Genomic DNA, 18582 nt, shown 5'->3' on the forward strand with positions numbered 1-18582 from the left:
CCTCTTAAAAAAAAAAAACTATCCTATCAGGTTTTATTATACCTCTAAATAATTATGCCTTTCTGAAAAAAAAACATACTGCAATAGTAGTTGCTTCAAATCAAATCTTTACAGAAAACATTTTCGTAATTTTTTGCTATGCAACATGTACGTGCGAATGCATTATTAATAGAATTTTAAGTACACATGCACATTGCATTGCACAACGAGGTACTAGGCTAGCATAAACCGTAATGTGTTTCTGATTGCACTCGCCGATGATTTTGACAAAACTGCGCCGCAATGAGGTCGCAATGTCGTAGGTCTAATATTGTCACAGATAGCTTAGGTTTCGTAATGTGGCAGGTGATGGTGCCCTAGTGCTTTGTAGTAAATTATGTATTTGTCGTTATGTAGTTTATTCTTATATATGAGTTTGAAAATAATTTGCTTTGTAGAAAATATTTAGATTTGTTTAAATGCATTTTTTTCTGGTCATAAAATTTATTGTAAGTCTTTGTTTTGTATCTTCCACCAGGCTTGAAGAATAAGACAATTGCATAGAAGTACTCACTACTTCTATCATTTTTATAAATAACTAACTACTTTTACTTTTCGAGATTCTATTATTACTTTAGAATTTGATCGAGATTACTCAAGGCCTAATAAAAAATATTACAAGCTTAAAATCTTCCCTTCTAAAAAAGCGTGCAATAGTAACTATTAAATTTAACATAATTTATAAACTTTTAACTACAAAACCCATTTCAAAAATGATAATCCACTCCCAAAACATAGTCGAGATTTACCCTTGCATCTCGGGAGACATACTTAGTACGAACATGAATACGTATAACGGTACGGAATCCGCATAGTAGCGTTCTGAAACTAAAGTTAAATTTGCAAGTGATAGATATGCGAGGCGCTCCTGGAATGTAATTTTCACACGCTCAAGCGACGTCACTGGGGCCCCCGCCCTGTGGAGCCTCCCCGAGCCTCCTCACGCCCCCTTTCTAGGCTGAGAGACGGGCAACATTTTGCTGCTTTTTAAGTAGTTTTTTTTATTTAGTTGTAGTATTTTTGAGGATATTGTATGGTTTGTTTTGTTAATTAATATAAAATATCGGTACAATAATTGAGAGTAAACCTACTAATACTAATGTAATACTATACACGTTGGTAGGTTTGACCTTCTCGACTTTATGTCGGTTTTAATAGGTATCCCGTTCCGCAGCCCGCGGAAAAAAAATACCTATGTCCCTCCTAGTCTTTTTATTTACATTTTATATAAGTATTTTGTAATACTATACTATTTATTGTAGGTTTTTCTGTAAAAAGTGACGTGTGTTCTGTTGTGTAGTAAAAAAAGGAGGAAATCAGTAAACGATGTTTCATAATATGAGAAATGTCGACGACGACGTAACATCAAATAAAAGCTTTGCTGATATGTTTATGTTCTGTTTTAATAATAAGTACCTAAATATTTAGGTACTTATTATTTATTATAAAATATTATTTATATTAAATATTAGGTTTCATTTCGTTTTGTAAAATTCATAACACCAATAAAAAAAGCTGAAAAAAAATACTTTTGGTGCAATTTTCTCCACTTTCATTGTAAACTCTTCTTCACACTATTTTAACTTCCATACTTAAATAAATACTCTTCATATATAAATTACTAATACAAAACAATATTTCCAATTAAAAAAGGCACGAACACCCCGGGCTCCCAGAGCGTCGCCCCCGCGGCCTCGCACGACGGATGCTCCGGAAAATTGCTACAATCATTGTGAGAGGGAATTCCGAAATGAAGGAAATGTACTTAAGGACTCCAGCGGTATCGTGTTCACTACTCATAAATGCTCCACTGCTATGCTGGACTGGTAATTATATGCAGTGGACAGTCGCTGCAGGTCTTCTACACCTTAGGGATAGATAGAGGAAGGTCTGGAAGTTCTTTTAACTGCTTCTGTTTTTGTGTTTTTCTGCGATTAGCTTTCACAAGGGTCACGGTAGCTCACGATTCTACCCAAGTAGAAAAACTACATCCTGCACTCGGATATAAAATAGTATTGATGTCATTGTGATGATGATTTTTTGTGTTATTGGTTATACCATTGTCAAGTTTCATTAAAATCCACTCAGTAGAGTAATTCCATTCATACATACATGTGTATGAATTTATACGTTTATTTAGGTATAATATTGAGTAAAATTATCTACCACGAGAAGACTGTTGATAATCTGCTACTCCTGATCGCTTTTGGTTTGTGTTAGGTATTGTAGAAGTTGTCTCGAACGGGAGTCAAATCTGTCCATCATATAAAACTGGCAGTCTAACAAGAGGCTTACCTTTCTTCGTGTTACTGGGAAGTTGGTGTATAGGTAGTTCCCTACTGCTGGTGGTGGAAAAAACCTGTTATTGGGAGTCTTTTTCATCGAGCTTCTGCGTGGTGGTTTCCATTCGATCTCTCTCAGAAGTACAGTTATCTCTGTGGTACATAGGTACAGTTAGTCTATCCAAGAAAGCTAGTGCCTGTAATTTAGCCATATGCACAGAGTAATGAATATTGCACATGCATGCAACTATTTGCAATGGTTGCAAATTAAAGCTGCTCATGAGTTCCAGTGTGCCAACACCTAATGTTGTTAATGTTCATCATTTCTAATAGGAAATATTTTGAGTTTGGGGATTCTTTTTTGGAGACCCTTATAGAGAGTATCTTAACTTACAGTCAGATTGAATTTCACACAAACCTACATGTTTGTCTTTTTGTTCGTTTGTTGTTACTTTTAACATAACGTTTGATGTAGCATGGTGAGACTAAGATTTATTTTTATATATATCAGTATCTGTCGAGTACCTTAACTTTGCTTGTTAGGAGTTTTTGCTAAGAACAGCAGTAGGTATCAACGCTCACAGTATCATAATGAAGGCAGTTAGGCTTTTGCACTTTGTCTTTAGAGTACTTTTTGATTTTTAACGTAAAGAATGGAATAAGAAAGGTTTTTTATAAGTGTAGGTACTACATTCCAAGGAATTAACAGTATCTGAAGTTGTTTTATTTTAGGTACAGTAATATGATTTAAGATTCATATGGTAGATATGGGCGATAATTTATTTACCACACCATAATTATAATTGCGCATGTTCCAACCAGCTATACATTCGATGTACCAGGACATCATAAATCACAGGCACGTCGATATCTTTCAATAATCCAATCAAAGCGGCTCGTATCCGAACTAATGTTATTGTCAAACCTACCAGCCATTATCTGGGCACAAGCGAACATCTGAATGTTCGGTCACGTATCCGAACGAACGAACCGACATATACGATTAACGGTGAGAGCGAAAGGGACGGATGATCGATGTAAACAATCAGATTCGTTTCAGTTCACAAATGGTGTATTGCTATCGTTGTTTCGAGACATTTTGGGTTTTATTGCTATGGTTTTAAGTGTCATATTTTATTGCCGTTTTCAATTTTTAAATTTCGACTATGTTGCTTACACTTCTTGTCTTTCATCGCAAACGAAACTCAGTCTTAGCTTAGTAATATTAAGTTCAAAGTTGTTTGCAATTTTACTGGTTGTTACGATATAAGCAGAGAATTCGTTAGTGTACAGTGGTGAAGTGGCATCTATCTTATGTTTCTTATATTGACAACGCCATCACTGGAATCGGAATGAGGTAATAAAGAAATTGCCATCCTTTTATGTAGCTTTTTAACATTGCTGATGTGCACTATAATGAATGCGACATAATTGAATAATCCTCTTGAAAGCGAACCGCCCCATTTGTGAGTCGAATCAGAATGAAGTAATATCGTCAATGTATAGGTTTTTTCGTATTAGTATGGAGCCGGGAGTTATTTCTGAAGGGTTATGTAAGACCTAATTGAATTAAATTGGTTCTGTTTTGGTCTGTTGGTTTGTTCACTGACAGTGAAGAGGAAGGTTATGGTTTATTTCTTGAGTTTCTTTTTGTTTTTCTGAGACCTATTGGTATTTGTCTGTAGTATGTTTACTTCACGATGGCTTACATAGAGATATTTTGGTTGCGATACTTTTTAGATTTCTAAATTTATTTATTTCACATTAAAGCATCTGCCTAGACTTCCCCTAACTTTTTTGCATCCCAGGTCATAACACATAAGCAGCAACACTGCCAATCTGAACTAAAACCACGAAGAAATGAGGAACAATTAAATTGATTTATGTTCTTTAACAATTGCAGTATGTATTTTTTAGCAGTCGTAATTTGCACATCAATGCAATTTATTGTCATCATCTAAATTACACACAGGCTATAAATCTCTTCGATCGTCTGTGCGCCTGGTAGAATCATTCATTGCTATAACCGCCCACACATATTACTCGGGAGCTCTAAACGGCATATCTCAGCATTCCTGCGCTCCTAGTACAATTGATGCAATATACTAGGCTGGTCCGGTGGCATCTTCGTTAGTAATCTCGCCTTGTTAAGAATGTTTATGCATTTTATGCACTCCTAGTAGATGCTTTCCGTTGTACCAAGTTATCAGTAATTTTTTTGGTAACCATGATACCAGCGTGGGCTTGAACTTTTGAAGAAATGTTTATGCATTTTATGTCCTCCTAGTAGATGTTTTCCGTTGTACCAAGTTATCAGCACTTTTTTGGTAGCCATGAAACCAGCGTGGGTATGGATTTACGTGGGAAGGTCGTTGGAATGATATTTAGTAGGTAACCATTTCAAGAATTTTCCACTTTTGAAAATTATGATGGATGTTGGACTTCCCACTAGCCAGAATACCTGTCCCTTTACTTAACGAGATATAATCATCGGCAAGGATATTGAGCCATGACCTTCACCTGCGCAAGTGATTTATTGGTTTATTGCCATAAGTGTACGGTGCGCAAAGCGATCCCCACTCTTCCGCCGAGAGCTCATTATCCGTGCCGATAACTATATCTACTTTGTATTTTCTGATGGACCGTAAGCGTTTTTAGTCACCAGTGATCAAGTATGTATGTCTTCTAGAAAAGCTGTGGGTAACGCATCATATTCTTATGAGGCCATCTCGGTAAGAAAGTCGAAGTTTCCATTGACAATTTCTAAAGACCCCCATTACCCGTTATATTCTGATGATGGAATTTCGATTCTCTCGTTTCTCTATTGACTAGAAAGTTTCGATTTCAATATTATTACAGTTTAAAATGTAACTCACATTTTGTTAGCTCTTTTATGAAAATAGAAAAAAACTAAAAAAAAAAACAGTATTTTTAATAATGCTCATTTGTTCCTTTATTAGAATTCTATGAGGTACCTCCATTACAATGCTGGTAGCCTGGTAGCATGGGCTGTGACTGCACAAGATATATGAACGCGCCGCGAATTCGCTTGTTGGACAAATTTTTCAGTACTCTGTGTGGAAAGCGATCATTGTAGTTGCGTTACTACTGCTGTAGCGTACGCAGAAAAGTAAACGGTATATCTTTTGTTTTTATTTATCTGGTCTGGATCCTTTCCTGAAATAAGTAAATAGAATGCAGATTAAAAAAACTGCCCTGTTAAGTGGGATAATTTTTTTAGGATTCAGTTGACGGAAAATCTGACTCTATTACGTAAGAGGTTATGAGACTTTTTGAATGAAGAATCACTTAAATATTTTCTTTTGAGAAGCTTTTATTGACTTGAAGCTTCTTCGGAACCCTATGAAGTTAGCTCCTACTACCACTAGCCTTTCGTCACACATAAGAAGGATTTGTTACTCTGTCTTCAGAGTTTGTCCTTCACTAAAAACACTATGGGGTCACTTAAATCCAGCTCACACGTTGTTTTTGCCCTCAGTCCACTGTCACGAAGCGACGCACGAGCGTCAAAGCGACACGGCCGTTAGTTGTCGCGGCGCCGCGTCGCGCGACCAAACGTTTTTCATTGCTGCACCAGTGATGAATTCGATGCGGCCTGCCTAACCTAGCGAGCAATGTACACCGCGATTTAGAAGCGGTCACTCGGTAATAGATGCGTGCACGTTTTTAAATTGTTGCTTAATTTCCGTGTATTTGTTTGTACAACAATTTTGGGCGTGTTTTTGGTGGGAAATGGTTGAATTTCTATTGAAATATAGTGTGATAGTTAATTTTGTTTATTTTTTTCTTTCTTTGTACATATGTGTTAGGTTAATTGATCGTTACAAATATTGGAGTATTTCGTAGCGTCGTTTAATTTTGGCCCCTTCTCTCTGGGGTCGTCTTATTGTGACATGTTCTTATATTTATTGGTCTGCGTTAGACTTGACGGATTTGTGACATCCTGATGTGCTGGAAATCATCCAAAAACATTCAGTTTTTAATTAAAATCATTCCAGAACAAAAACTTATTTAAGGACGTGCCACGTAAATCCAAAAACTAATTAGGAAGAAACAACTGACACACAACATTTAACAAGCCTACGCAAGCCAACTACCAGGGCGACATAGTCTTAATAAAGCATAGTCCAACAAAACAATAACAATAATTTAGGCTAAAAACGGAAATATCCCCGCGAAAAATGTTCAAAACGCCGGACGTAGTCCACTGCTGGCCATCACGCCAGTTATTTGGTCCATTAAACGTGAATAGTTGGAGCCGACGAGTACTAGGAGCGCAGAGCCAGCGGGGAGGTTTTAAAATACGATTTATTGTCTATATAGCTGTGTTTAAGTTAGGGCTAATGTGATTAGGTTATGTTTATAGATTTATGTGCCTCGTGATTTCGTCGCGTTTGGCTGAGTTGCTTTGCTACGCTTCTCATATTAGGCATATGCCATCATGACTTATAACTATCTGGTGCAAAGAGCTTCACCTCTGAATCGCTGAAAGAACATAGTAAAATCCAGTGCCAAGTGCTGAAAACTGGGAAACATTGGAAGCTGCAACTTTCCAAAAAACTATAGAAACTACTAACGATGAGATGTACAACAAAATTTACAATATCTGATCTCGAGACAGTTGGTTAATCTTCATGACTTCTCTTTTTAACAGCATCGGGACTCGGGACAATATACCTATGTACTTGGGTCCCAAAATTCCAAGATAAGTTATCGTAACTTTTCATAGAAGACATACGTTTTTATTACTATTTCACAGATTGTTGATATTATTTTATTGATCACGTCACGCTGGCTCACGTATAAGCCATTTTTAGGCTATTGTTTTGTTCCTCAAATCCAGATTTCCTATTTTTTTTGGATTTCGCTAACTCAATGGCGTTTAAGATGAAATTCAACTGAAAATATCACTTTGGTAACGAAAAAGTGTACCTTTTGTATGCGTGGGCAGTAGTTGTCAACGAAGTCTAATGACGAGATCAGTAGATCGTTCTCCATTTTATCAGCCATCACTGACTGATTGTCTTACTGACGCCATTGACTTATTTATTATCATCATTATCATCATCTCGGAGAAGTCGTGGTGGCTTAGTGGGTAAAGGACCAACCTCAAGTATGAGGGCACGGGTTCGATCCCAGTTCAGGCAAGTACCGATGCAACTTTTCTAAGTTTGTATGTACTTTCTAAGTATATCTTAGACACCATTGACTGTGTTTCGGATGGCACGTTAAACTGTAGGTCCCGGCTGTCAGTGAACATCCTTGGCAGTCGTTACGGGTAGTCAGAAGCCAGACAGTCTGACACCAGTCTAACCAAGGGGTATCGGGTTGCCCGGGTTACTGGGTTGAGGAGGTCAGATAGGCAGTCGCTTCTTGTAAAGCACTGGTACTCAGCTGAATCCGGTTAGACTGGAAGCCGACCCCAACATGATTGGGAAAAAGGCTCGGAGGATGATGATCATTATCATCATCTCAGCCATACGACTTCCACTGCTGAACATAGGTCTCCCCCTTAGATATCCACAGATACCTGTTGGAGGCGACCTGCATCCAGTTTCTTCCGGCGACCTTTACAAGGTCGTCTGACCACGTTGTTGGTGGACGTCCTACGCTGCACTTGCTAGTCCGTGGTCTTCCACTCCAGTACTTATTTATTATATGACGTGTTTAAAATATTTTTCTGAATTAAATGTGTGGTTAGGCTATAAATCTATTTTCAGACGTTGCAAATATTTTTGTTTTATTTACACGCAAAAAACTCTCTTTTCAAGGTGTGTACCAGGGCATCAGACAACAAAAGCGGTCACATCTCACCCTTAATTTACGCATTGAGTCTTATCAGTGTTCGGATCAACACGTTTCGCCGTACTTTTCCAATTTTCCTAAGTACTGATTACCTGGTATGTTTACATTAACAGAATCAATTTATGTATGTGATCCTAGTGAAACTCATTACTGTTTAGTTGTCCTTTTCATTAATTACGGGCACGGCGAGTGGGCCGAGTTTGTATAGAGTATGAATATTGTTATAGAGCGCTTCTTTGACTTAGAACGCCTTTCTTGTACCGTATTTGGCTTGAATTTCTTGTGACATATCATAACCTGAGCTACCACTGCTAGAAAATACGTGAAAATTGTTGACTAACACCGGTACACATTATCAAAAGCTGAGAATATTTCTTGAATATGTTTTTTTCACTTTATTTCACTTGTAAATCATGTTCTTCTTGAGAACATACCGCCTATCTTAGGGCGTAGAAGTATCACCCGATGCCCCGTTTGATTCGTACTCTATCGCGGTAGAGTTACTTGCCCCAGTAGGTAGGCGCAAGTAATCGGGATCGCGCGGATAAATTGTAAACTTGGATTATTGTTTTGCCAACCGTGGCCTGTTCAGGTGTTTTTGATATTGTACCGTTTGCAGAATAATCTAAGATAAATCGGGAAAATTTTCACATCGCCGTAGTGCACAGAAAGTGATGCTAACACATGTGGCCGTGAACTAATTATGTGACCACCATTGTTATTAATTTTCTATGTACTAACAAGTTTTGTATTTAGTTATGTGTGTTAGCATTTGAGGTATATGACATCTATGGGTCAACGTAGCCTGAAAATAGTGATTTTGAGTTTGAAAAGCTTTGCTTTACTTGACCGTCCAATTACACACAATCAGGTTTTCGTGGTTTTCAGGAGTCACAAAAGTAGAATTCGACTCCCATGTGATGTTTTTTTTTCTATTCTTGTGTCAAGTAGTTATTTCTAAGATATATTTTCTTCTGGAATATCATGACATATTAGGTTTATACACATACCAATCTTCTAAAAATGATCCCAACAGTATATATTTTATAATTACAGCTGCAAAGTCTCCTAATCCCTGGTTCTGCTATCCCTCCGCTCCTCTGCGTCCCTGGTACTGTTTGTTTCTGAGTAAAACTTTAATTAACCAATAAACATGTCGGTCGTGGTCCCGTCTTAAATTAGCCCTGAGTGGAAATTGCTCGATGCCTCCACAGCAGTCATGACGCCCTGGTACCTTCGCCTGGACGTAATGAAACTTAGTTTATAATTGCCTGTAAGCTACGTTACTGTGGTATGAATTTAAGGGCTAAATAAAGCAGGTGGGGTCGAAATGAGCAAGAATTTATAATTATTAAAGATTAAAAACAATTGGGTAGGCTTTAGATAAGGTGGCTATTTTCTGAATTAATTAAACGGAATACATGAAGAAAGTACAGTTTAGGTAATTTTCATTGAGCTCGTAAACCTTCACTTTGTTTTTAAGTTGAACTACACACATATCATCTTATGAATTTCAATTCTCCCATCATTTGCTGAACTATTTCGTAGCTTTGCCAGCGACGGCTTCCTGCTTTCCTAATTTTGTTTCTCACTTACTGATGATACTATCTTGACGCCTAACTCGTCTAAAAACTTTTCTCAAAAATTTACGAAGCTCTCTCAATGCAAGAAATTGAAATATCTCTTTTGCCTGTAATTTACCCAGCTCAATCAATTCAGGACGTCTTTTCGGATAGAATAAGAAGTAAGGTACTTCCATCTTCGGAAAGATTGCTCTTCATATTCTGCTATTGCTATATAGTTGATCTCAACCTACTAAGGATTGTTCTAGGCTCATACCCTGTTCCCAAGTCATTTGGGGTCGGAGCAACATGTCTTTTTCTTCCATTCCTCTCTGTCAGATATCATTCTTACATCCACTCCCTTCTGCTTCATGTCCTCTTTCAGGCAATCAATCCATCTTTTCCTCGGTCTACCTCTGCCTCTCCATCCTTCCACATTCATACTTAGCACAATCTTTGTAGCATGCGTTTCACACCGTCTCATCACATGACCATACCACGACAAACGCTGACCTCTCATTTTTTCTGTGGATTTTTAGGATTGTTCTAGGCATTTGCAAATAAACTTGACCCACAAACTAATTAGCAAAATACCGATTATTGTATGAAAAAACATCACTGCACATTTGTTAACTGCAAACTTGACCCACAAATAAATTAAGGAAATACCAATTGTATCATGAAACTTAAATTATTTCAGTTACTTATTTATTTTTTAATTTTCAGCAATACTTAGAAAGGGCGCATTCCTGCACATTTGGTACTAGGCATACATAAATTGATATAGTTTCCAGTGTTCATCTGAAGCTTTTCTTTTGTCGCCGGGGGCCGGGGTGCGCGGGTGAGGGCGGGAGGGGGGGGGGGGGGGCTAAGGTTGACAAATGGGCCGCTCGGAGCATCCGCGAGCGATACAATCGGTGCGTTGCTTACTGTGCTCCGTTCGAGGAAAAAACGTAGGGTTGGCGAGTATGTTTAACTGGGAATTTTCATTTTTTTTCCATTGAGGAAAAATATTGTTTGTGTGATGTGATGTCACTGTGTTGTTCCCTATGTTGCTGCTTAACACATATTTAAAAAAAGGAATGCAATATTTCCATATTTGATATCACAAAATTAAAATAAGTAGATTCGAAGATAATCTCATAGCAAGATCACAGTAGATATTAAAGAAATATTTCATTCAGTAAGCAGCCCATATCAAGAGAACATAAAGACCAACCTAAGTAATTCAAGAGAACATTAAGATTTTAAAATTTCCCTTTTACTTGCATATATGCAGAACTAATATGCGCAGTAAAAATGAAAACTAAACGACTAGTTAAAAAAGAACCGCCAAGATTAGTTGTAAAAAATCACTACCAAGACAAGAGTATATTTAACCTAAACCTAAACCTATCATTTGAATTATTTCTTTTTAACAACAATAATAATATAAATTTTCACCAGCGTGCCAACCCTGCAGCACGCGTCACTGGACTCGTCCCAGTGTGCCATTACTCACTGTCGTCCGCCATTTTCGAGCCGCCACGCCCGCTACGACGCTACGAAATGCTACGCCGCGTAGCGTTGCCGTTTCGTAGCAACCGCTCGAGATTCTGTAGTCTTAGTACTGTTTTTTTCGCTTGTTAGTTGTAATTTAATTCGGATTTGTTGTTATGAAGTAGTTTTTATTATTATTTTAGTATTTTTTGTTAGCGTATTTAATTTGTACCCTGTATCTAGGAAATTGTAAGTCTTTCCATCGATGGGTTACTTAGATATTTTAACAGTATTTTTCTATCAGTCGTTTTTACTTATCTATCATTTAACTTATATATTGTTGCTTATATATTATATATATTTCATTTTTCACCTTGTTTACTGTAGTATCCTTGTAAGGATAACCATCTTTAAGTATAGTCAGTGCCTGAAATCCTTGTGTGTCTTTACCATGATAGTTACTTTTTAAGATACATTTTTTTTCCGGCAAGAAGCTAAGTCGAACGGCATGGAAATGGGCAAAAGTTTGTGATTTTTTTTATTTTATGGTAACGTAGGTATATGTTCTAGTCTTCTCTTTTTCCCTCACTTCAAGATATTTGTTTAACGTACCTTATTAAACCTTAGGTACAATCATCGTCACAATTTCAAAACCATATTAAAGCTTTACCCCAATTCACCATACACCTTCAAACACTCAAAGCCAATGGTCTCCCTTCACACGACAAACGAAACGTTTTTCTCGGCAATACTTGGCATACATTACAAAAGTTTGCAAACTATAGTCACTTGACACCGCTGTCATCGATTGTACCTCGGTATATAGAGGTATATTGACAGGTTCGCCGATTCATGCGAGGTGACAAAGTTTTGTATATGTATTTTTTCCTTTGTAACAGTTTGGTACTTGATTTTGTATTATGATGGTCAAAGAATAGTCTTCTAAACCTAGTGGTTTGAATTCTAAAGTTATTAAGTATGTTATATCTGTGTAAGTAGTAAGAGTTTTTAATTAGAAATATTGGTTTGTGTGCATCTATGTGCCAGTATTCATTAATAGCAAAGATCGATTCAAAAGTTGCTCAAAGCAATCAGTGTAGATAGAATTAGTAAATGAAATTAATCCTAGTTAGTTTTAGAAGGTCATGAAAAAAATGAAACAATATATTTTTTTTTAGGTTTTAATATTTTTTACACAATTCGTAGCATTCATAATGCCGACACAGTTTCGTCAGATATCCTCCACATCGCCGTCAGCGTGGCTGTTACTCCATGTATATAAACCAGTTACTATTCATTGTTTACTTTCCATTTATTATATGTACTTCGCCGAAATTATACAATACAAATATATAATTAACTTTTTCCATCGAATTGAAATCGTAACGCTGACAGACGTGCATTTTCACCATTTTTAGTAGCTATATTTACAATAACTTGATGACTTTCAAATCATTATATATAATGTACATATACATATATAATAAAGAGAAAAATCAAAATAAAATTCTTCAATTAATACATTAATACCTAACAACTACTATTTAAGATTTTCCTCTTAATAAAAATATATTACACGCAATGCAAATAACAATAATATTTGTGTATCAACAAAGTCCGGTGTTGCAAGAGAAAAAAATCTTTTTCTTTCCAATTTATTTAATACTGAGACTTCATTGGGGAAAAACTGTATTTATACAAAGTAAAAATGACGTATGTATAATATTTGATGATTAATATTTACAAAAGTTAACAAACTTCTTTCTAAAATGAGACGCTAAGTTGCGACACGACTGGAGAGACGTTCGGAAACCCTTACTATTCCATTGTTAAAATTCGTATTTCTAAACGAATGCATAAAATCTTATTATTTCGCTAACAGGTAAGAGAAAGAATATGAGGAAAGAAAACATAGTGTGCTTTATTACATTATATTTAAGTATATATACGTCATACGTCATATGCAGTCGTGTTGCAAATTAAAAGACAATATCGTGGTAATTAGGCTAGAATAAAGCTTGTTCTCGGATAACTTAGTCTGCTATCAAAGTATATCGCAGCTAGGACCATGATGACATTTTATATCTCCCGTTCGTATACATGACATAAGGCCGTAATGCGACGCATTACTATAAAATGGTTCACGTGAAATATTTTTGGAAAACATCGTAAACTAGTACGGGTACTGTGAGCGATAATATTCCATCGTATACATTGTTTGATATTTATTTTTAGTTTTTTTTTTTACAGTTGCTAATTGTTTGATGTTTATCATCTACTCAGGTGAGCATTTTACTCAGGTATATCATCACCGTTCATGACAAACATCGTTTATTCTATAAATTAACACTCACAGTAAAGCCGTCCCGTGGTGACTCCAATCACTATACTTTAGAATTCCATTACATTTACGCAAAAAGTTAATTTTAACACCACGGAGTAAATTGTAATCTAGGAGAAGCTCACAGATTCTCATCAGTCATGAAAATCACACAATTATAAATAATATATGTGTGAAAGATCCGCAGATTAAAGTATAAATAAGCGAGCGTCCCTCGCGCCGAACACGGCCTCTATACTTTTTCAACTTATCTTTTAATCTGCATATCTTTAAGTGTATGGTCTCCTGGTAACATAGAAGGCAATCAATATCAGGTATCATCCACAAGACAAAAAATAGACCTAAAAATCTCATTTTTTTAACATTGTAAAATATCATTTTGTGATTCGTATACATCGGTTACAAATTGTGCTACATTATCGAACACCAAGGCAAGGTGAGAAACGATATTCGATATACAATATCATTACAATAAATATATAATTCAAAGATATGTATTCAAAATGTTTTCTGTAAATTAAACGCGGACAATTAATTTTCAAGAAATTGACATTCGTTATAGATGTACAATTTGAGCTTGATAATTACATTTAATAAATTAGTTGGTAGGTAACAGACGCAACACGTAAACGCAATTTACAGTTATACAATTGAAAATAGTAAGGAGCGGCGCACAGTGCGCGCCGCCGACGTCAGTGGTCCGCACGCGTCGCCCGCACGCGCGTCCGCGCGGTCTGTCCGCGCCGCTCCTCAGTAACAAACAAACGTTGCTTCGAAAAACCTAAAACCTATTAATACAACTCCTTTACAAAAAGAAAGTCCCATATCTATTACCACTCTGTCGACAGCGACCCAAGTACTGTGATAGTTACAACTTACACAACTATTCAATTATTTATTTATATTTACGTAATAACAATACACAATTAGCTATAAATATTTATACGATAACTATGAAACCACATTATTGTTACATTCATCAACTTTGCTCCTATTGTTCCGAGTGATAAAACCGTTATTTATAATAGGTGATTGCACCGTTATGTTTCAGCGTCCATGTCACTTCGCGTTTAACATTTACATTTTTACTTTAACCATTAAAGTTGACTTCAAAACTTAATTTTAGGAGATCGTATACTGTTTCAAATATTACAAAAATGTCGCGTTTTTTTTTATTTTAGAGTTTTATGTACATGTAGCATCGTTCTCCTGTATATATCACGTGCCGGAGTCAGGTGAGGCGTCGACGCCCGCGCGGGCGGTGCCGAGCGCGGCGCGAGCGGGCACGGGGCGCGGGCGGCGCTAGGCCCGGCCGATGTCAACGTTATTCATATCTGTAAATAAAAACACAAATATATTAACGTTTCCTTACCTTATTTACAACTGAATATATTACACATTAATTATGCATTTTATTCGAAAGCCGTAACAGCATAATTATGATTCTGTCAGGTATCAACGACTTTCTTTGAAATATTTGAGCTGAGTTGGAATTACGAATGGGTCAATTACAATTTAAAATGCATAAAAATATTTGACACTATTCATATAAAGGTCAGATGAACTTTTCATATCGAAATACTTAAATGACATTTACAATTATCATAATCATAAACGTGTCCAACAAAATGAATGCAAAATGCATCCATTGTGCATTTGTAGGCAATCTAGGAAATTCGTGGGAATCGGTCGAGTTGTCTCATTCAAATTAGAATATGTATCTTGCAAACTTTGAGTTGCTGGTTTACTAGATATTTAGATATTGCTAACATAATTCTATTGCTTTTGACCAACACATTGATTATGATGCAAGTGGTCTCAACAAAGTCTAAAATGTTGCGACAAGATTTGTCTTGCTTTACAATAAACCTGTATTTACCTAATCACTTATTTTATTTTTACTAATTTACATATTTTTTTATATTTATTTATGACTTCATCAGTCTTCTGTAAGTACTAGGGTAGCATAAATCAAAAGAGATACTTACATGTACAAGAATGCAGGTTGCATTAGAGATGGTGGCCGTAGTATTCGGCGGGGTAGTGCGCGTACCCCTGATGGAAGGCCGGGTCCGTGGGCGGCCTATGCATCATCTGCTGGCCGTCCATCATGTAGCCCATGGTCGCCTCCGGACTGTAGGCCCCGCTCGGCCCCGCATGCGGGAATACTGAAGGATAGAACACTGCCCGGTTAATTAGGCTGGCTGGTTCAGCTTTAGCTGGTTATTGTTGAAAATTATGACAAAGTAAAAAAATAAAGTTTTCGCTTAGCACAATTTCTTGATAAGATTTTCTTTGCAAGATTTAGTATATAACTAGTTTCGGCCCGCGACTTCGCCCGCATAGTGTGTTGACAAAGAGTATCCTATGTTCATTCTAGTACTACCAAGAATATTTGTACAAAGTTTCATGATGATCGGATAAATAGTTTTTGCGTGAAAGCGTAGCAAACGGACTTTCGCATTTATAATATTAGCTGGATTTAAACAAAAAAATCTGAAAGAATATTTCCTCCATTTTTGCATTGTGAAGTAGAAATAAGCGAAAAACTATAGGCGTAGTTTTATACATTATATAGTGGTGTAGTTGTCCCTTGCTCTCAAGGCGCAATGGTGCGTACCACCATAAAGACCCCATGAGGATGTCGGAAATCGACGTCTATAATGGACGAACACCATTACATCGCGATTGATAATCCCATGGATATATCGCGAGCGGAAGCCATAACAGTTTTGTGGTAAAATTGAACGGATTTCTTGAGTTTTGCTGTTGCGTTTCTCACAATGGCTGGTTAGAGTAGTTTGAATGTGATGGCAATGTAGAAATGAAGACATTTTCTTTGAGGTCTGTTTGCATGTATTTTTTTTTATTTTAATATTTCAGTAATTTTGTGATTTTTACAAGAAGAATATTTAATTTTTTTGGATATTCCATTATTTTTTTTCTTAGAAAATGAAGTTTTAAAATGTTTTCTGAAAAAAAAACCCTACTGAATTAGTTCGAAGAGTAAAAACACTAAGATAAATGACATTTCTTAGTCAAAAACAATAACGACTTTTCTCTCCTATTTTATTTTGTTCGCTACGTTATTCGGGATGATTTTTATTGCTTTTTTCGCAAACAATGCAAAAGTGGGTGATTGAGTCGGTCCAGTGACGCGTGTCTCCTACCAGGGCCGCAGGAAGCAATAACGGGCGCACAGGGGCACAACTACCAGGATACTATGATTTAGTAGGAAGTCATCTTGGCGACGTCAGTCTGAGTATGCTTCAATTTGCTGTGCATAGACGACTTTTATTTGTATTTTAAATGTTCAATCATACTATACTTGCATATACCGTTTATTGGTTTTGTATCCAAAATTAAACCTGTTAATCAGTACCTACATTACTATTTTTTAATTATTTCCAGGTACGTTGTGAACGCAATCATTGTCCGGCCACTGACAAGGTCTAATTACCGCTTCAACTGTTAATCATTCCCATGATCGGCGAGCTAACAAAGCGAGCCGCTAGTTTTCAAAAATATGAATATTAATTTCGCTTTTAATAAATGCATCGGTGACGAGAGAACGGATTTTAATCCTCGGCGAATGCCCAATAAACGATCGTTCGGTGCTCCAACGAATTGTAATTTACAGTCAGGCGCCGTAATGGGTCGCATCAGAGGGCAATTTATGCGCTTATAATAAATTCATTAGCGCAGCGACATGGCGTGTATACACGTGAACTACTGAGATAGACCGGCAGCGGCTGTGTTCCCGCCCTAATGGACGACACCTTGCGTCACTCCAATATCATTACTGATTTGTATGGACATCATTGGAAATCCGTACTGATATTATAAGATTATTTACGCGTTGAAAACACTATTTTTGGACAGCAAAAACTTAATAGCTGAAAATAACCCGAGCGAATCGCTGCAAATAGGAGGTTGGCAAACGAAACACAGGGAGCATATCGCACGCACTAGGAATACATAAACGCAGGGAGGCCGCACGACAAATAATATAGTGATTGGAAAAGCGCCTTTTGGCTTGACCGCAGGAAATGCGGTGGCCATTTTCTTTAGTCCATTGCCAAAACAATTTTCCATCTATCCTTCCACCCCTCCGGTTTTTCCATTTTCCGTCGTCGGCAAACTTGGCCGGGCGGCCACATCCGCCCGTTTGGCTCGCGAGATTTAGAACTGTGCCCGGTTTATGTACTCCCGGTGTTTGGTGTTGCGATATTTGAGTGCCGACAGCCTGCTAACTTTAATGCGATACCATTTTGTAAAACGAATGCATTCTCACAATAGGATAGACAGATGTAGCGAGTTGTTAGAGAATTGAAGGGAAATTGACGCTTTTCTTTTGAACCGACCATCTTTTTATAAGTTGCCTTTACATACAATAGTAGTTCCAAAAAGATTACTGTAAAAGTGCGAGTATCTAATTACCAAACTTTTGTTCCGGAACAAAATTAACAAGAAATGAAGAAAATGCCTGTTTCTTTCTAATCTTGAAATAGAAAAAGGGGGGCAACATCCACACATCTAGATAAAGGTACCAGGATAGCATACATCGCCGATAGTCGACGGAGGGGCGAGTGATGGATAGCTCGGGACGGGTCAACGAATTCGGACATTATTCTTTTTTACCCTTCTTGCGTTCGCAGGAGTAAGCCCTTTTTCTGCGACCGACGTCCTTTTTTTCCCCCGAACGGAATTTTTGTTGGCTACGTACGGGGGACCCGGGAACGTTTTATGGACTGTGCTACAATTACAAAGTAAAAATAGAATTGGTCGTTTGTAATTCTATTCCATATTGTCGACGGGATGGCAAAAAAAGGTTTTATCGACGGATATTTTGGTTTGTGATTCGCAAGCGTTTTAATACTCTTTTTCTTGAAACGAAAGTATCTATGTACTTTAATCTTATAGCTTGGTAATCAAATAATTTGAAATTAGGTTATCAATAATGTACGCCAAGACAAAACAATGAGCACTTAAATAGATGGTCACATAGATTTTCTCAAATAGGCATCTGCTCACATTACGGTACATTCTCAAA

The 18582-nt window shown here is 37.0% G+C and overlaps 1 protein-coding gene across 4 annotated transcripts in view; it reads right to left on the minus strand.

Moving 5' to 3' along the window:
- Positions 1-12481: 12481 nt before the first annotated feature.
- The window catches only part of LOC124640375 (homeobox protein homothorax), a 256533-nt gene continuing 250432 nt past the window's right edge, over positions 12482-18582 (minus strand). For 2 of the 4 annotated variants that reach the window (XM_047178120.1, XM_047178119.1), the window contains exons 13-14: positions 15518-15697; positions 12482-14863 (exon numbers count right to left, since the gene is read on the minus strand). In XM_047178120.1, the coding sequence (XP_047034076.1) occupies positions 15540-15697 (158 nt within the window). In that variant the 3' untranslated portion in view covers positions 12482-14863; positions 15518-15539. Of the gene's footprint in view, positions 14864-15517; positions 15713-18582 lie in introns of all 4 variants that reach the window. The other 2 variants (XM_047178118.1, XM_047178117.1) reach the window with 1 other exon arrangement.

This window comes from Helicoverpa zea, chromosome 20 (genome assembly GCF_022581195.2).
Source record: "Helicoverpa zea isolate HzStark_Cry1AcR chromosome 20, ilHelZeax1.1, whole genome shotgun sequence".
Lineage (NCBI taxonomy): Eukaryota > Metazoa > Arthropoda > Insecta > Lepidoptera > Noctuidae > Helicoverpa > Helicoverpa zea.